At 38.3% G+C, this 20,942-nt stretch overlaps 2 protein-coding genes across 3 annotated transcripts in view; one reads left to right on the top strand and one right to left on the bottom strand.

Moving 5' to 3' along the window:
• The window catches only part of MPHOSPH8 (M-phase phosphoprotein 8), a gene marked incomplete at its 5' end in the record, with an annotated part of 46,526 nt that extends 38,960 nt beyond the window's left edge, over positions 1–7,566 (top strand). The window contains 4 exons of the mRNA XM_006765335.2: positions 2,643–2,797; positions 4,412–4,539; positions 5,505–5,588; positions 6,284–7,566. Coding sequence (XP_006765398.1) covers positions 2,643–2,797; positions 4,412–4,539; positions 5,505–5,588; positions 6,284–6,325 — 409 coding nt within the window. The remainder of the gene's footprint in view (positions 1–2,642; positions 2,798–4,411; positions 4,540–5,504; positions 5,589–6,283) is intronic.
• The window catches only part of PSPC1 (paraspeckle component 1), a 125,421-nt gene continuing 105,209 nt past the window's right edge, over positions 731–20,942 (bottom strand). Inside the window, exons 9-11 of one of the 2 annotated variants that reach the window (XR_001514112.1) lie at positions 12,205–12,298; positions 7,827–7,910; positions 731–881 (exon numbers count right to left, since the gene is read on the bottom strand). The gene's annotated coding sequence lies outside the window, so the exon portion shown is untranslated. The remainder of the gene's footprint in view (positions 882–7,826; positions 7,911–12,204; positions 12,299–20,942) is intronic. The other variant, XR_001514113.1, reaches the window with a different exon arrangement.

The following is a 20,942-nucleotide window of genomic DNA, read 5'->3' as shown; positions in this document are numbered from 1 at the left end:
AAAAAAAAAGATCACAGATTTAAGTGGCATATGAATTACTTTTCTACAGGTATTGAGGTCTTAGAAACTTTTAGACTTAATCTAGAAGCATCTCCTTAAAATCTTGACTATGCTCTTAATTTGGCTCACATTTTCTTAAATTTTAGTTCATTCTTGTTTTTTAATGGACACAATTTTTAGAGCACTTTCAGGCTCACTGTGACATTGAACGGAAAGTACAAGAGATCTTCCATATAACCCCTGCCCCCACACATGCACAGCCTCCCCCACCTCTTCTACCAACGTGGTACAGTTAATGAACCTATCGTCCATGTTTGTTAGTTCACCTTGGTGTTGTACATTCTGTGGGTTTTGATAAATGTATGACATATATCCACCATCATAGTATCACACAGAATAGTTTCATTGCCCCCCGGGCTCCACTTATTTATTCATCCCTCTCTCCCCACTAAACCCTGAAAATATTTTTGTCTCCATATCATATTTTTGCCTTTTCCAGAATTTCACATAGTTGGAATCATATAGTATGTAGCCTTTTCAGATGGTCTTCTTTTACTTACTGATATGCATTGAAATGTCCTCCATGTCTTTTCTTGGTTTTATAGCTCATTTCTTTTTAATGCTGGATCATTCCATTGTCTAGGTGCTTCACAGTTTACCCATTCTTTTTCAAAAGAATTCTAAAACATTTATTTTGGCAACACATAACAGGAACGTCACAGACAGTAGCTAACACAAGTAAGGTGTTTATTATTCATATAACCAAGTATAGAGGTAGGCAGTTTAGGCAGGAATAGCCTCTTTCTCATCCACCATAGTTAGAATCTGACTTTGGTCTTCATGTCTACAAGATGGTAACTCCAATTCCAGGTGTAGGAGATCTATATTCTAAGCAGAAAGTATGGTCAGTTTGGACAGGAGACAAAAAAGGTGGCAAAGGTCAAAATAAAGGAATATGTGCGTAGTGAGTGTGCCCTCTTTTTTTTTTTAATATACTTTATTAATTTTTTACAGAGAGGAAGGGAGAGAGTTAGAAACATCGATGAGAGAGAAACATCGATCAGCTGCCTCCCGCACATCTCCCACTGAAGATGTGCCCGCAACCCAGGTACATGCCCTTGACCGGAATCGAACCCGGGACCTTTCAGTCCACAGGCTGACGCTCTATCCACTGAGCCAAACCGGTTTCGGCGAGTGTGCCCTCTTTAACAGCCTTTGATGAGAGCCTCACCCAACCCATTATTTTTTTGTTGTTAATCCTCACCCGAGAATTTTTTTTTTATATTTTATTGATTTTTTTACAGAGATGAAGGGAGAGGGACAAAGAGTTAGAAACATCGATGAGAGAGGAGCATCTATGACGCTCCATCCAGTGAGCCAAACCAGCTAGGGCGAGGATATTTTTCCATTGACTTTTGGAGAGATTGGAAGGAAGGGGGAGAGACAGAGAGAAACATCCATGTGAAAGAGACACATGAACTGGTTGCCTCCCACACGCACCCCAACCGGGCCCGGGGATTGAACCTGCAACCCAGGTAAGTGCCCTTGACCAGAAATTAAACCCAAGACCCTTCCATGTGTGGGCCAACATGTTACCCACCGAGCAATACCAGCCAGGGCCCAACCAATAATTTGTGTGTGACTGACCAGCATTTATGGCTACATGGAATCCTGGGAAACTAGCTCATCTCAGTTTGTTCACATGGATAGCCTGCAAGTAGGTCGACCAGCCTTCCTGGTTTGCATGATACATGGAGCGATTCCTGGGATGCTGGCAAACCAAATGAGTTGGTTACCTTCTTAGTGAGATAGTTTCTGCCTTTTTGCAGCCATCATTGAAGCAGCAGCATCCAGAAATGAAGTTTAATTCCTTTGTGACTTCTGACCAGAGCAAATCCATAAAAATCATTTCAATGCATTTTTCCACTTATTCTCCTGTTTTCAAAGAGTTGAGGCAGACGTACAATGTTCAATTCATGCCCATCCAAAAGGATGACAAAGGGCAGCAAATTGGCAAAATACTTTAAGTTTCTGCCATCTGTAGAAATCTTAGTCATAAATCTTAGTCATTCACCCCAGCAAGGTGGTTATCACTAGACTAAATCTGGACAAATATCACAAAAAGATCCTTGAGTGTAAAGCCAAATCTCACCAAGTAAAAAAAAGAAAAGGGCAAACATAAGGAAGAAACAATTGAGAAAATGCAGGAATAAAGTAATCTTATATACCACTTTTCATTAAAAACTGTTTAAATGAAAAAAAGTTTTCTGAATTTTATTTGACTGCTTGTGTGTGTGCCAATTCTTGGATTTATTTTTTAACAGAATTCTCATTTCTGATTCTCCAAACTGATCATTCATTTATTAGACAGATATTTATTGAACACTATGTGCCAGGCACTTTTCAGACTGCTGGGGAGATGGAGAGAGCAGTGGGGGTAAGGACTGCCTCATGGAACCGGAATCCTTGGCAGAGGACAGACAGAAAGACAAATGGCATGTCAGGTGCCCAGTGCAGAGTAGAGGGATGAGGGAATTGCATGTTATTTTTAAGGTTGATCTGGGTTTAACAGTTTTATAATTTTATGGCTCATGATTCTTTTTTACATTAATAGTAACTCTTCCTATATACTTTATTACTAGACTTTCAAGAGTAGCAGAAGAAACGATAAAGGATTACTTTGAAGCACGCCTTGCTCTTCTAGAACCAATTTTTCCAATAGCATGTCATCGTCTCTGTGAGGGGCCAGATTTTTCAATGGATTTCAATTATAAACCTCCACAGAACATAACAGAAGGTAAGCCTACGTTTTCTCTGTTTGAAATGTGACACTATAGCTGTTAACTTTAGAACTCATTCTTTAAACAAATCTTAAGAAAATTCTATTAGTATAATAATTATGTAAAACAGTTATCAACAGAGTTGCTCTGGCAGAAAAAAAGAAACCAACTGATATCTACCATCCCCGGTGACTGAGGGGTCCACAGACATGTTGTAGAACTTGTTTAAAAAGTATGGCAGTTTGGTCTTAATAATTATACTAGTTTTTATTTGAATTTTTACATTCTGAGCCCAGAATCAGTTTCTTTTTTCTTCTGGATTTTGTTATTGGTAATAGTCTTGGCTTTTTAAAAAGAAAAAATATATGTCTGCCCTTTAATAAAGTTTAAAAGCAGAAAATAGAAACTTCAATTCTGCTTCCTGGCCACCATGCCTTCTCTAGGACACAGATGCCATACATACAGAAAGCTGAGTCTCTTCCTAAACGTAGCAAGCTGGGTTCTGGCTTTTTTTGTTTTGTTTTGTTTAAATAAGTAAAATGAATATATAGCCCTATCAATAATTGATAGCCATTCATAACCACTCACTATTTGGTGAACTTGGCATTGACTATTCATGTCAGTTTGCATTATAAAGCTGGAAAGCAAAATCACTGTCAAACCGTAAATAGTTTGACAAGGTGTGCCCTTCCTTCCCTGGGACCAGAATAAAGAAAGCAAAGGGGCCCTGGCAAATGTGGCTCTGTTGGTTGGCCATAGTCTCATGCCCTAAAGGTTGCAGGTTTGATTCCCAGTCAGAGCACATGCCCTATCTGTGGGCTTGATCCCCATTGGGGGTGTGCAGGAGGCAGCTCATCATTGATATTTCACTCTCACAATTTCCCTCTCCCTCCCCCTCTGCTTAAAAATAAACTGTTCCTTTAAAAAGAATAGCTTTTCTTCAAAATTAATCTTGTAGAATATTTTATTTTTAATTTTTAACTTTTCCTTTTTATTGAATTTATTGGGTTATACAGGTTTGAAGTGCACAATTCAACAACACATCATCTGTACACTGTATTGTGTAGTCACCACCCCAAGTCTACATCCATCACCATTTATCTCTATCTTCCTCCACCTCCTACCGCCTCACCCTCCACAATCCCACACTGTTGTCTGTGTTCCTGAGTTTTTTCAAATCTCATGCTTTTTTTTCCAAAATGAGATATTTTTTCTATTAATCACAAAATTTGGAAAAGGCAAAACAGTATGTGGAAGAAAACAGAAAATCACTCAAACCCACACCCAAACACAACTACCATAGAATGCCCAGTGGTTTACTTCCAGGGATATCTATGCATTTGCATTCAGCAAATGCCAGTTCTTTTCTGCAGTAAAATTATTTTAAAAGCACATTTTAAAAAGTCCGTTCCATGAGCTATCAGTAGGAAATACATAGACAAAAAATGACAGGAGTTGTGGTTTAGAAAATTGGAGGAGTCCTTCACTAGGGAGGAGAGTGTGGGCATGGCACACAAGTTGTGTCTGTTCTTCTACCCTACCCATCCCCACCTCATCTCCTCCCTTAGGTACTGGAAGGTGGAGGTTCAAGGATTGGGTTAAAAATCTGTGTGTGCATCTCTCCTGCTCAGGCTCTGGCATCCTGCTATTCATTTTCCATGCGAATTTTTTGGGTAAAGATGTTATTGCTCGACTCTGTGGACCATGTAGTGTACAAGCTGTGATTTTAAATGATAAATTTCAACTTCCTGTTTTTCTGGTAAGATTTTTCTATAGTTCATTACTGAAAAGTACATTTTTCTAATCAAAAGATGACTTAAATGGCTATGTTTTAATAAAATGTTAATTATAATTCAGTAAACCTGTTGTTGGAAATGAGGCAATAACCTGTAATCATCCTAAATTTTGTCAAAAATAATATACAGAATATAAATTCTTATGGCATAAGAATTTAAATATTATGCCTTTTCCCACCATTTTAATTATAAACATTCACTTACAGGAAATTCAACAAAGAAGAAAAGTATACCTGTTCATGCTTCAAATAATCAAATACAACCAGTGTCCTACTGTTGTATTTGTGCTTAGTTCAGTGATGGCAAACCTATGACATGCGCACTCATTTTCTTGGTTATTTTTCTTTGTTAAATGGCATTTAAATATATAAAATAAATATCAAAAATGTAAATCTTTGTTTTACTATGGTTGCAAATATCAAAAAATTTCTATATGTGCCACGGCACCAAAGTTAGGGTTTTTCAAAATGCTGACACGCCAAGCTCAAAAGGTTTGCCATCACTGGCTTAGTTTATGCTTAATTTTAGCTTTCATTATGCTAAAATTTGTATTTTTATTACAAACATTTAAAAATAAAAATACATAGTGGCTGTAGACCTTCCTTTTTAACGCATTAAGTGCCCAGCCTGCTTTGTCTGGACAGAAAGTATAGTGTCAGTGTGACTGACAGGGCGCTTAACGTGTTAATATAAGAAATGCCTTGAAGAACATTAATGCATGATTCCTTGGTCACATTTAGAACTCTTTCCTAACACTCATCCTAACACTCATGCTATATATTACTGGATGCATTCTAATCATAAAGATTTACCTAGATATTGTTTTTTATAGAGTCTTAAAGGTTTCTGGTCTTTGCAGATTTGGCCTAGCTGTTTCTAGATGTAGATGTTAGAAGAAATACTGACCCTTTTTGGTCTCTTTCCTTAGGATAGTCATTTTGTTTACTCATTCAGCCCTGTTGCAGGCCTCAATAAACTCTTTATAAGGTTGACAGAAGCACCCTCTGCTAAGGTGAGAATTCTTTCCTCATACTCATTGTTATGCTAGGTAACTTTATCATGTTGTGACTTCTTGGTATGCCTGTCCTAGAGACCTGTGCTCCCTTGGGTAGAAGTCAGTGCAATATGAATGTAAAACATGACAGATATAAAATACATTGTGTCTCTATAGCAGTCTTGGCTTTGGTATTTAATTGCCATATTATGTCGCTAGGCTAGTCACTAAACTCGCTTTGTAAAATGAAGCTGGTGTCTGTATAATAGTACAAGTATTAAACATAATAACTAAAAAATAATGAGCACTTGGATTTTTTTTAAATATATTTTTATTGGTTTTTTACATAGAGGAAGGGAGAGGGATAGAGAGTTAGAAACATCGATGAGAGAGAAACATCCATCAGCTGCCTCCTGCACACTCCCTACTGGGGATGTGCTCACAACCAAGGTACATGCCCTTGACCAGAATCAAACCTGGGACCCTTGAGTCCACAGGCCAACGCTCTATCCACTGAGCCAAACCGGCTAGGGCAGCACTTGGATTTTTTATTATAATAGTGATAATCTAACCACTTACATTGATAACCAATTTGGGAATATTGCAAATAAGAGAAACAAGTCTTGGGCATGTATGTTTCTCCCCTCTTCTAAGAAAAGAGAACTACCTCTGTGCTGATCCATATGCATTTTTTTTTTTTTTGCTTCCTATAGGTGAAATTGCTAATAGGTGCGTACAGAGTGCAGCTGCAATGATCAAACAGAGACTTGGGATGGAATGGCTTTCAGACCTATTTCTAAATACTCCCTTCCAAGCAGTTTGGAATTCTGGCACAGCTAACACTTAAAGTTTGATCTGCAAACCTCATGCAGTTTAAGGCCTATCATCTGTTATATGTGGGACATGATGTGTTCTATGTAATATATTATAAAATACAAAATGTAAGTATTTGTGCCAATGCTTTGAAGTTGATGTTGTGTCTGAACTGCATACTTAGTTTTCCACAATGTGGAATAGTACAGGGTTATTTAAGAAAATTACTTTTTTTGTTAACTTGAAATTTTCTTTTTAATTGAAATTTTCTACTACCCCAGGTGAATTTCTGTAAATAAAGTGTGAATTTGCCCCCCTTGAAATTGGAGCAAAAAGGTCTGACCTATTTCTGATATGTAGTTGCCACACATCCCAAGTTGGAAGGACATCTCTGGATGTTTCCAGTTATCCTTTATTTGAAAAGATCAGACCCTAAGAAATCAACCAGAACGTTGTGAGGCCTAAAAAGAAATATTACACGTGCCCTTACTTTGAGTCCTGGGAGGCAGACCAGTTTTGTCAGCTTTTGCCTCATGTGGGGTTACTGTTCCTATGAACTTTTCCATAGATAAAACTCTTTATTTGGCAAACTAATAAATCAAGCTCAGTCTGGATTATAGAAATGTTTAAAATGTAGTTCCTGATTAGTTTTATAATTGTGAGTTATAATTTTAATAAAATTTTCAGAATGTCACATATTAACCCCTATACATTGTGTTTACAATTCAGACAGCCATTTTTATTTTACATACTGAAACTGCCTTTTCCTAGTTTTCTCATTAAAGTACCACAATGTTGGTCTTTCTTATTTCTTTGTATCCCAAATAAATGTGGATACCAACTGTGTAGTTTTTAGCTAAATTTTGTACTAGTACTATATCTGATTTCATAGCTTTTGAAAAAAAATTGAGATTTGAGTTAGCAACAGTGCATAAGATCATTAAGGGGGAGGGGGTCAACAGTACCTTGGTCCAGTACATATAAGAGGAACGGGCTTTTTAAGAAATTTTCTATTAGGTCATAACTACTAGTGAGTAGAAAATAAGACAGTTCCTTTAGGAGTTTAGGCTGAGAAATAAGAATGAGTTATGAAAAGTCATCAAGGGGAAAATGGGTGAGTTATTTCAACTGAACCAGGATCAGAGAACATGAAAGTTTGAGTCAGTGCCAGATGTGCTAACTGGAATACATGTAGAGGTACATAATTTAATACAGTTGCTCAGAAGTATAGCTTCTCTAAAAACATACTTGTCCCTGAGTGGAAAAACATGCTGAAAGTTCTGGTTTCTTACATGTAAATGGTATGAACAGTGATTTCTCTGGGAAACAAATCAATTTCTAAGTATTAACTTACCAAAATGTATACGGATAGGCTTAGTAGTACAGGTCAAAACAAATCAATCTCCTTGTATAAAATGTGTAGAAATAACACAGAACACATACCTGAGCTTATTATTTCAACCACAGGTGATCTCATGACTAAGCAGGTCATCACAAATGGGACGCATTCCTCTTTGGCCAGACTCCCTGAGAAGCAATTAGTAATAGCTTTTTGCTCGAATTTTATCTTAAAAAAAAAAAGAAAAATCACTCCTCCGCCATTCCTCCTTTCCAATGTATAATGACATAAGGACACATAATTGGGTTATTCAGTCAAGTTAACTTCCTAACCACACCATTCAGATCTGCTCGGAGTATGGTTTACAGACAGCACATTACACATTCTTTTATCTGCAATACTTAGTACCAAAGGAAAGCACCTACTAACACTCACTAAATGATGGACTACAGTTACATAGTTTGGTTTCAGTCCAGGAATATGAAATTATTTAATTTCATACAATATCTCCTCAAGTCATTCCATCTGAATTCTTAAATTTGTGGTATTTACTCAGTGGAATGTCAGGAGGTTGCAATTTGGAACTCAGGTGCTGCTTTTTAAATCCTCAGCATTACACTGTTAGCTTTATTATTTTTAAAAATATATTTTTATTGATTTCAGAGAAGGGAGAGGGAGAGATGAAAACATCGATGTGAGAGAATCGTTGATCTGCTGCTTCCTGCACTCCCTTAACTAGGGATCTGGGCATGTGCCCTGATTGGTAATCGAACCATGACCTCCTGCTTCATAGGATGAGGCTTAACCACTGAGCACACCAACTAGCTACACTGTTAGCAATAAAAGTCACAGGATAACTTACTAGTGCTAACAGAATATTAACAGTGAAAGGGCCTCATTTACCATGGAAGTCTAGAGTTGAGTAAAAACTGGGAGAAACTGAAAAGTATAAATCTACTTTTGCCAAACCTTTATATATCACAATAGCCAAAACTGACTTCGAAAATGAGAACTTTGGAATATAGTTATCTGTCATCCTGAGTTCCCAGAGGAATCCCAGTTGGAATCTAAATCAGTTTAACTTGTAAGAATATAATTTCCATTATTCTACAACATATTATCTCTGCCTTACTCATATCGCCCATTTACTTTCCTTGGGCCAAGATATATGCTTTAGTAAAAACATGATTTTTCTCACAACAATGACAGACTTCTTGAATGGCTCCTTATCCTAGAGACTGACCCAAAATTGCCGGGGGTAAAGATCCCTCCAAAGAGTTGAAAAGGAGGTTTGTCCGCTGTTCTGTATTTGTGGGCTGCTACCATAATACTTTACAATATTAACCAGAAAGACCACACAAGAAGTAGGTACACATCTTTAAAATAAAATAAAACCAAAAACTGAACAAAAATGTAAAGTTTGCTCTATTCCGATATTTAAACCATAGAAAATTTGTCCATGAGGCCTAATTTTTTAAATGTTAAGTGTTATTGCTCCTATATGTATACATTGCTATGCTAATATGGAGTAATAAACTCACAAATGAAATACAATTGGTTTATGGCTTTTTTTCCTCCCATGTCTTTACAAACATTCTGTTACAAAGAAAATAATTTGCTGAGTCACTGAGCAGCAGACCTAAAAATATTCAAGCATCGAACTAGTCTGAACTATAAAATATTATTCAATAATTCACTTACTTCTAGGACTGGCATTTTGTTGTGAGGTCATATAGAGATTAAGGACCTGAGGGGATAAATATATTAATACTAAAAAGCTGTGGTTCCCAGACCAGAGTCCTCCACCTCTGTAGAAATGAGAACCTCAGGCCCAAATCACATGCAGGCGAGGCCAGCAGTCACTTTCACCGGTCCTCAGGGGATTCTGCTGCACCTCCAAGCATGAGAACCACTGTTTGAAAGGATAACCTGAAGACGTCAATGTTTTTAAAGATTTTTGAAAGAGGAAATTGCCATGTCACTTCCTTCTATGAGTATTAAATTTGTATTTTATATTTTATTAATTTAATGTTCAGAAAGTTAATAAAATTATCTTCAGAGAACCAGTATCTTTACACTGACTAGAAAATAAAATTCTGTAATGGTAAGTAGTTACTGTAAAATTTATATATTTCAGAGAGGGAGGGAGGAGAGAAACATCAGTGATAAGAGAGGTCATTTTTTTTTAGCTGTCCCACACTGGGGATCGGGCCCACAACCTGGGCATGTGCCCTGACCGGGAATTGAACCACGACCTCCTGGTTCATAGGTCAATGTTCAACCACTGAGCAATGTTGGCCGGGCACTTTTTTTTTTTTAACCAAAATTAACTTCAAAATCCTAAAGTTCCAGTAACAAATGCTTTGGTGTGTGATGCATTTAGCCTACATATATTAGATTTTTTTCTTGACCCATAGGTAAGGGGTTCTCTAGTAGAAACCAGATTTATTTGTAGGGCTTTTTTTTTTTTAATATATTTTATTGGTTTTTTACAGAGAGGAACGGAGAGGGACAGAGAGTTAGAAACATCGATGAGAGAGAAACATCGATCAGCGGCCTCCTGGCACACTCCCCACTGGGGATATGCCCGCAACCAAGGTACATGCCCCCGACCGGAATCGAACCTGGGACTCTTGAGTCCGCAGGCCGACGCTCTATCCACTGAGCCAAGCCGGTTAGGGCTGTAGGGCTTTTTTTTAAAAAATACATTTTTTGTTGATTTTTAAAGAGGGGGCGGGGGGTGAGGAGAGAGAGAGAAACATTGGTCAGCTGCCTCCTGCATGCCCGTACTAAAGATCAAACCTGCAACCCGGGCATGTGCCCTGACTGGGTATTGAACCAGTGACCTCTTGCTTCATAGGTCCACACTCAACCACTCAGTCACAACAGCTGGGCTATTTGTAGGGCCTTTCATAACAAAACAAAAAACGCTGCTGGATCCCACCCCAAGATTTTCTTTAATGGAGCAAGGGTGGATCTGAGAATGTTCATTCTTAAGTTCCCAGATGATAATGCTATTAGGGACTAGCTTTGAGAATCACTGCCCAACATTAATTTTCTAGAGCTATACAATAGTAGCCAAATGGCTGTCACATTTCAGGGCTGCATGAGTTGTCAGATATTTTTAAATGGTTAAACTTCTCAAAAGTCAAGTATGCTACATCAGTATTCCTCAGTATGCATGGCAATTTCTGAGTTTTGTTGAAATGGCGGTAGTTCCACTTTGTGTCCTGAGATCCTGCACTTTCAAGAGGCTCAGGTAATGCTTGCGTTTCTGGTCCCAAGAGAATGGAATGTGTCATCAGCAGATAAGGAATACACTTAATACTTCCTGGATCTGTCAGGATGACTACAACATCATCCAAATTCTGTCGTAAAGATCACAGAATTGTAAATGTTAACATAAAATTTTGTGTCTGACTTAACAAAACAATAGAAAAAGTATTATCCCTCTACAAAGGTTAGAAAGCAAGAAGGGAGAAAGGGACCTTCTATCCCCCTACCATTGATCGGATTTTATGATATTAAACCATTTTAAGATTACAATCTCTCCAAGGGAAAAGAAGACTAAAATTTTAGGCTTCAGATCACTGAATACCAAGAGGGATTTCTTTTTTCCTTTAATAAGACAATATGTAATTTCTATTCTCAGTCCAGTTCTACCTAACGACAAATCAAGGCACCTTACTACTACTGAGGAAATACAAGGGCAATTTGGAGCTAAAAATTACCTCCAGCAGTGGCCAGGTGGCCCACCTGGTTGGAATGTCTTTCCTTACACCAAAAGGTTAAGGGTTTCATTCCTGATCAGGGCACATAACTAAGTGGAGGGTTCAATCCTTAGTCCAGGCATGTACAGGAGACAAGCAATTGATGTTTCTGTTTCTTTCTCTCCCTCTCCTCCCTCCCACCCCCTTCCTCTCTAAAGTCAATAAACATATCCTTGGATAAGTATTAAAAAAAAGACAACTTAAAAAAATAACCTCCATCCTTGCTCAGAGAAAATGGACTGTTCACCAAGTCAACAGCACCAGGGAAAATCTTCCTAAAGAAACTAGGAAGGGGGGGAGATCAACCAAAGGACTTGTATGCATAACCAACGGACACAGACACCAGGGGGGTGAGGGTATGAGTAGGGGGGGTGGGCAATGGAGTAATAAGGACACATATGTAATACCTTAATCAATAAAGAAAATAAAAAGAATAAAACTAGCCGAGACCGGTTTGGCTCAGTGGATAGAGCGTTGGCCTGCGGACTGAAAGGTCCCAGGTTTGATTCCGGTCAAGGGCATGTACCTGGGTTGCGGGCACATCCCCAGTAGGAGATTTGGAGGAGGCAGCTGATCGATGTTTCTCTCTCATCGATGTTTCTAACTCTCTATCTCTCTCCCTTCCTCTCTGTAAAAAATCAATAAAATATATTTAAAAAAAAAAAAAACAAAACTAGGAAGGAACGAATAATCAATTACAACAGAGACCCACCTGAAAATAAATGACTTCAGGATATCATCTCTAAACTTGATTCATGCTGGAAGTAAGATTTCAGGTAGCTTCATCCATGTGTTATTTCATTCTCCTAGGATACAATAAAATCAGATTTAGCCTTTTTATAAACCAGTTTCAGTAATCATTTAAAACAGTGGTCGCCAACCTTTTGGACCTCACGGACCATCAGTGGCCCACGGACACCAGTTAGTGACCACTGATTTAAAAGACAGAAATGTTACCTCATTCCTTAGAGGTCTTAAGAGTAATGTTTTCATTAGGATGCTATTTAAAGTCTATACCACATTTGATTATTTACATTCAGTACGATGTTTCTTTAATTCATCTCCTCAAAGATCAACTAACTTAAAATTCAGTTCACTTTTATGTTTTGGCATTAAAAACTATTAAATTCTAAACTAAATTTTCAAGTCTGCTAATGATTATAAAATATTGACACTTTCACTAAATCCCCCTTTTTTTAATTTCCATAGATAAGTTCTCTTGAAGGTGTATTATCCAAAATCCTACACAGAATCCTGATTCCTATTCTATTTACAAAATTTTATTCTTGTAGCGAGGGAAGGCACATAAATGTCTGCTGCAATCCATCAGAAAGACTCTTATTTACACTACTAAAAAACCTTGGAACAATGTTCTCCTACAAGAGTGTGGGCCCCAGATTTTTAATTGGGGCAGTTTTATGTTTCATATCCTTAGAAAATGTGTGTCTTATAAGGTACCTGACAGTACAGTAGTCCACAACTCTAATCTCTAGAATTTAGCCAAATTCTAGTTGCCAATATTTAGGCTTTAAAAAGGAGACTTATCTTACTATTTGAACATAATGTTCAAAGCCAGTCAAGTTCTGTGGCCAATTTTCCTGTACACTGCAATATAATCAACACTAATGAAACATCACGTGGAGTTTTTTTACATGTGCATCTTTTTAGTGATACTGGTAATTTGGTTTTGAAATCTGTGAGAATGCATACACAAAGGTAAAGGCACTTTAAGGAATAGCTGTTCATCAAAATCATACTGTCAAATATGGAAAAAAAATTGAAGCATTAAAAGAAAAAGTCTCCTTTAATTAAAATCTTAAAGCTTAACTGTAACAAGACTATGTGACACCACTTTGGACAAAAATAGTGTTTTTAATTTTAGGATAAAACTGGGTCAATGAGAACCATGTGCAAGTTATTTTTTGCATTTTACCCTCCTATGCCAAAACACTTGAATTGTTAATAGTGAAAAAGCATCTCTAACCACACCCTAAGGTTTTTTCATATAGTCAGAAATGTACACAAGCCAAATACCACATATACTTTTCTGAAGACTTTTCATAGAGAATAAAGCATTGCCAAAACCGGTTTGGCTCAGTGGATAGAGCGTCAGCCTGCGGACTGGGAGGTCCCGGGTTCGATTCCAGTCAAGGGCATGTACCTGGATTGCGGCCACATCCCCGGTGGGGGATGTGCAAGAGGCAGCTGATCAATGTTTCTCTCTCATCGATGTAGTTTCTAACTCTATCTCTCTCCCTTCCTCTCTGTGAAAAATCAATAAAATATATTTTAAAAAAAATAAAGCATTGAAGACACAAAGTCCCATTCTTAATAATAATAATGCACCTAATATTCCCCCCCCCTCTTTTAAATTACAAACGGTATCCTTTTCTACTGAGAACAGGAGTCTACAATTATTTATAAATTACATATAGTTTATATTTGTAATATGTGAATTACATAAATAATAGAAACATTCTAAGGAAAGAAATGTTTCAAATATACATAACACAATTCAACAAGCATAGAGGCAAGAACAGTGCTCTGCAAAGCTGTTCAATTTACAACGTACAAGTTGTAAGAACCCAAGAAACAGGACTTCAATAAAGACTCATTGAAAGACTCCTTGCCAGAAGTCAACCTCAAAGGCAGGCTTCCTCTCAAGCGGACACCCATGATAGAGAAACATGAAGGAATCGTATTGTTATCTACATGCTCAACACAGGGCCGGGGCTCCACATTATCAAACATGTCCAGGAAGATCTACATAACAGTATTCACACCTGATGATCCTTTGCCTTCATGACAAAGACTCAAATTAAAGCAATAAATAAGCCAAATGCTATTCATAACAGGAAAAATATGCGAGATACTCTCCAGTGAAGTAATCTTATTACAGTGTTAACTAATAGATTTTATTTAAGCAGCAAAGAATATCCAACAATACAGAGAAATTGTATGTGGAGAATAATACCAAAAAGATTAAGGCAAGAAACTCAAAGGCCATAATTTCGTACTGAACTTGAGAAAATGCCCATGAAGCAAATTTGTAAAATACGAGGCAACATACGAAGTTTATTCTGCTTTTTGAAGCAATAGTTTTAACTGGTGAACAAATTATGTAACAATATCATTAGAAATTAAAAAGAAAAATTGTAAACTTTAATTTTCAAGACTGCTGAATTGAAAATTCAATTATATAATGAATATCTTCCATAAATGAATAAAAATCCATAATATGAACATTTAACTCTGGATTCCCAACAGCATCTGGTTTTCCAGATTTTTAACAAAGCCACTTTTATTTTTACATCATAGGTTATACATATGCCAATGTTTTGCATCAGATAGCAATGAAACCACACAGCCTAACTATAAATAGCAATGGGGGTATGATGAGTAGGGAAAAGCAAAAGTACTTCACACAAAAAAAGGGTATCTGAGTGGCCCAAAGGCATATGAAATGGTATTCACATGAGAAGTCACTAGAGCAATGTAAACTAAAACCACAATGACATACCTCTACACACTCCCTATAACGTCTAAAAGTAACAAGACTGACAATGCTGAGTGTAGACAAGTGTGCAGGGCAACAGAATCCACATACACTGCTCATGGGAGTAGAAAGCAGGAAACTTTGGAAAATTGTTTGACAATATAAGAAACATACCTATACCCTATACTCAATAATTCCACTCCTAGACTTTTTTTCCAAAGAAAAATGAAACGTGTAAACGACTTGTACAGTAATGTTTGTAGCAGCTTTACTCACAACTACAGGCCAGTGCATAAATTTGTGCACTACTGGGGTCCCTCAGCCTTGCCTGCGGGATCAGGCTGAAACTGGCTCTCTGACATCCCCTGAGGGGTCCCAAATAGTGAGAGGGTGCAGGCCAGGCTGAGGGACCCCACCAATGCATGATCGGGGCCCAGGGAAGGACGCAGGGGGTTGGCAAGCCAGGGAGGGACCAGAGGAGGGCTCCAGGGCGTGTCCGGCCCATCTCACTCAGTCCTAATTGGCTAGACCCGAGCAGCAAGCTAACCTACCGGTTGGAGCATCTACCCCCTGGTGGTCAGTGCACATCATAGCAACTGGTTGACCAGTCAACTGACTGCCCCTGGTGGTCAGTGCACGTCATAGCGAGTGGTTGAGTAGCCTTAGTGTATCATTACCATATTATGCTTTGATTGGTTGAACAGCCGACTGGACGACCAGACACTTAGTATATTTGTCTTTTATTATATAGGATAACCCCAAACTGGAAGCTACTCCAAGGATGTATCAACAACAGACTAGACAAACAAAACATGGCATGTATATTTAATGGTTACACCAGGCAGCAATTAAAATAGAAACTACTGCCAAACCGGTTTGGCTCAGTGGATAGAGCGTCGGCCTGCGGACTGAAAGGTCCCAGGTTCGATTCCGGTCAAGGGCATGTACCTTGGTTGCAGGCACATCCCCAGTGGGGGGTGTGCAGGAGGCAGCTGGTCGATGTTTCTCTCTCATCGATGTTTCTAACTATCTGTCCCTCTCCCTCTCTGTAAAGAATCAATAAAATATATTTAAAAAAAAATAGAAACTACTGACATATGAAATAATACAAATGAATCTCAAAAACACTATGTTGAGTGAAAGAAGCCACAAGCAAAAAAGATTCCGTTCATATGATATTCAAAAACAGGAAACACTGACCTATGGTGATCAGAATAGAATAATGGTTACCTCTGATATGGAAGATGACTGACTTAGAAGGAGCTCATAAAATCTAAAATGTATGAAAACGGTCACTGTCAAATCAAGTAAGCTCACAAATCTGAGTGACAAGGAAGTCTAAATTTTTGAAAAGCAGGATTTTAAGTTTTAAACTAATGAATCAGAAAAGGTTATTTTAAATTCATGAAGCAACTCAAAAGTAAGAAATAAGTACATAAAATATGGTTCTATTTAAGAAATAAGAATTAGCATTTGTAAATATCAACACTGAAACCTAGAAAATATTGAAGGAAAAAAGATTGTAACTATTTAAGCCACAAGGCACATTTTTTCAGTTTTATTGTTGGCAAGTATTTTTCAGGAACATAATTTATTGATTATACACACAGGCACACACACACACATACAATCTTTTCCTCCAAAGGTCATAAGTAACATTTACTGTGGTTACCAAAGAAATGTAAAGTTCAGCAAAGACTCAAATGAAATCCAGGAAAGTACAAATTGATAACTTGATCAAACATATTCAACTAATAACTTCTAAGAAAAGTTAGTATTACCTCAAAGTCAAGGGTCTAGACCTCTATGTGCTATATTTGCAAAGCAATTGAGATGGTAAACAAAGACTTGGGAATGAAAGGTAACACTGAAATTTTTCAAACTTAATTTTGTCCCCAAATTCTTTTAAAGCCATTGTAATTTTTAAAAATCTGCATTATGGTCTTGTGATAAGCTAAGATTTATCAAGCACCCCTCCCCAAAAGGTTAAAGTAAAAAATAATCCCTGATCACTGCATAATCAAGGTTAAGTTTTAAAAACAAGTTGGGTCTTGGCCGGTGGTTCAGTGGTTGGAGCATCAGTCCACACACAGAAGGATCTCAGGTTTGATTCCAGATCAAGGGCACAAGCCTGGGTTGCAGTTTCGATCCTTTGAGTGCTTACCGGAGGCAGCCAATCAATGTGTCTCTCTCTCATGGATGTGTCTCTCATGAATCTTTCTCTTTCTCTCTCCATTTTCTCTCATTCTCTCTCCACTCTTCTTCCCTTTCACCAGCTCCAAAAACTCAATGGGAAGGATACCCTCAGGTGAAGATTAACAAAAAGTAATTTTTAAAATTTGGACTACAAGAATAAATTACTTTTCTAATTCAAGATAACAGATGATTATGAACTTACCTATATAGCCTTCACTATTTTCTTTAAAAGTTCAGTATGTCTATGGAAAATTATTGCCACATCAAAGAATCCCTGTTACTTAATGTAAAACGATGTTCATATCTAATGAAGCAGCACTGAAGACAATTATCAAATGATAGTCAACGGCTTATTTTTGATCATATACATAAAACCACTTAAAAACAGCATCCATTGTTCCTTATTTTGAAGATCCCATGTAACTCAACTTACTAGGAAAAATATTTTTTGAAGAATCCATGAAATGGACTTACTGGTATGCAGAAAATACTATCACAACGTTGTTTTGTATGTGGGAAAAATTACTCCGACATCCAACAAGTACAATATGAACTGTACTGGCCACCTATTAAAATCTACTTAAAAGTACGGTGGCCCAGCCGGCATGGCTCAATTGAACCGTGACCTATGAACCATAAGGTCACGGTTCAATTCCCAGTCAGGGTATAATCAGGTTGTATCGGGCTAACAGGAGCCAGTCTATCAATGATTCTCTCTCATTGTTGATGTTTCCATTTCTCTCTCCCTCTCCCTTCCTCTCTGAAATCAATAAAAATATTTTTAAAAATAAAAACAGGATGGCACGCTGATAGGTGTGCTAAATGGTTAGTGTTCACCCTTGTACCAAAGTAATTGGGTGAAGATTAACAAAAGCAAAAAATAAAAATAAAAATAGGGTAGAAGCAGGTGGTAAACAAAATCAGTGTTAAGGCAAGATGGTGAACATCAATTATAACCCTCCTTTATCTAGTGCTTCATTTAGCAAGTCCTCACTGGGGTACTCAATTTGTGGAGGTGCCCTATTTCTAATTAGAAATGTGTCACCAAACTATATTTACTTGAAAATACAAAAATACATTAACATTAAATGTTCTTTTCTTGTTAATCCTCATGAGGATATTTTTTTCCATTGATTTTTACAGTGGAAGGGGAAGGTGGGGTTGCGGGGGAGAAGAAACATCAGTGTGAGAAAGACACAACCATTGGTTGCCTCCACACAGGCATGGACTGGGGCCAGGGATCGAACCTACAATCCAGGTACATCCTCTTGACTGGTAATTGCACCCACAGCCCTTTGGTGTAAAGGCAGATGTATGCTCTCACCGCTGAACAACACCAACCAGGGCACTTTGTTAAATGTGTTAATGCTTTATCCTGAACAAGTTGCCAACATATACATTTTTTTTAATGGGGGAGAATTAAAAAACACATTTCTATTTATTTTCCCCCCAATATACTTTCTTTTTATTTTTTATTTAACTTACTGGGGCGACACTAGTTAATAAAATTATGTTCCAACTGCTCAATTTCAAAACACATTATCTGTATACTGTATTGTGTGTTCACAATCTCAAGTCAAGTCTACGTCCATCACCATTTATCCCCACTTTGCCCTCCTCCCCCACACGCCCAGCAATCACCACACTGTTATCCCAAAGAAAGACAAGTATCACATTATCTGATTCATATATGGAATCTAATAAAAAAATTAAGTAATGAACAAAATGGATCCAGAGACCTAGAAGAATAGGGAATCTCAGATGGAAAGTAGGAGAGGATGGGTGGTTGGGAAGAGATCAACCAAAAAACTTGTATGCATATATGTATAGTCCTTAGACACAGACCATAGAGTGGTGGAGGTCTGGGGTGGGGGGACGGGGCAGGTTAGAGGGGGTCAATGGGGAGAAAAGGGAGACATATGTAACACTTGCAATAATAAAGATTTTTAAAAGGAAAAACAAGACACAAAGTACTACAATCGTAAATCTCACTTCTCAAACTTCTGTGCCTCCCCTTCATCAGTAAATTCAAGAAACTTCCATCATGAAAAACTCCAAACATGACACCTGCACTGTGTCTCATCAAAACCCAATAGGATGCCATGTGTCCCATGACAATGCATATTACTATCTCCTAAACGGTGTGTGAACCTTTGAACTCCCTGCAGACCATATATACTTTTCACATTTTCAGTCACCATCAGGGCTTATTAAAATATTCCCAATAACATAGAATTGATTACACAGAACTGAGACAAACTGTGTAGTATAAATAAATCTCATTTGATTTTAAAACCAATTAAAAATGTTTATTGATTTTTAGAGAGAAGAGAGGGAGAGATAAAAACACCCATGAGAGAGAAACATCATCAGTCAGCTGCCTACTACACACCCCCTTCTGGGGATCAAATCCACAATCCGGGACATGCCCAGGAATTGAACTGTGATCTCTTAGTTCCTGGGTCAACCACTGAGCAACACCATTCGGGCTCATTTGGACTCTACTCCAGAGTGACCTTGGAAAAACTCTCCCGATTCAACAAAAATGTAGTAAACATGTACAACAGAGTCCCTATGCCCTGTGGAATTCACAATATTTCACAGGGTCCAAGAACTATAAAAAGATTATTTAATTCTAACAGAAACAATTATACTCACTACTACTGTAGCAGAAAAAGAGAGTAGACTGGCTTTTAAACAGATTCTCCAGTAAAAGGCATGGAGTGAATGGAAGGCACAAAATATGGGGTGAGGGCATGTTCCTACTGAGACAAAATAAAACTTAAATGAACCTAGAGTTTTGACATTCTAAATTATTGGGGGGGGGGGCCGTGGGGGAGAGGAGGATTGTGTGTAATCATCTAATTATATACAAATGACTGAAAAATAAGAAAATTATAACAAGGTTAAAAATCAGACAAGAGTCTCATTACCCAAGGGATGTTTCTTTCCTACAATAAAGTGTGTTGCATAGGGCAAACTCTTGTGTCTCCAAGAGCATTTTCCCTAAGCTTTCATCAATATTGTGCATACATACCTTATTTATGACCGTTAATGCTTTATCTAATTACTAGAGACCCGGTGAATGGAATTTGTGCACTGGAGGGGAGGAGGGGTCCCCTCAGCCTGGCCTGTGCCCTCTCGCAGTCCGGGAGGCATGAAGGGATGTCCGGGAGCCAGCAGGTGGGCATCCTTAGTGTTGCCACAGAGGCAGGAGAGGCTCCTGTCACCACCGCTGCACTAGCCAGCTGTGAGCCCGGCTCAGGGCTTCTGGCTGAGCGGCGCTCCCCCTGGTGGGAGCACCACCAGGGGCAGCTCCTGCGTTGAGCATCTGCCCCCTGGTGGTCAGAGCACGCCATAGTGACCAGACATCCCACCGTGCATTGGATTTGCATATTACCCTTTCTTTACATAGGATTCTCTCTTCCTTTCTCTTCTGTATCTACATTATCAATAGTCTTTATAGACCACTGATGGCTAACCTATGACACGCGTGTCAGAAGTGACACACGGGGGAGAACCAAGATGGCGGCATAGGTTAACGCCGGAGTTTGCTGCCTTGAACAACCACTTCAAAAGTGAAACTAAAAGACGGAACGGACATCACCCAGAACCACAGGAACGCTGGCTGAGTGGAATTCCTACAACTAGGAGGAAAGAGTAACGCATACGGACACTCAGAGGAGGAGCAGTGCTGAAGTCAAATTCTGAGGTGCGGAGTGCGCGGAGCGGGCTGGCGGCGGAGGGCGCGGTTGGCG

The sequence above is a fragment of the Myotis davidii genome, unplaced genomic scaffold (genome assembly GCF_000327345.1).
Source record: "Myotis davidii unplaced genomic scaffold, ASM32734v1 scaffold840, whole genome shotgun sequence".
NCBI classification, from domain to species: Eukaryota; Metazoa; Chordata; class Mammalia; order Chiroptera; family Vespertilionidae; genus Myotis; species Myotis davidii.
The sequence above is the reverse complement of the archived record's forward strand: the minus strand, read 5'-3'. Positions and strand labels throughout refer to the sequence as shown.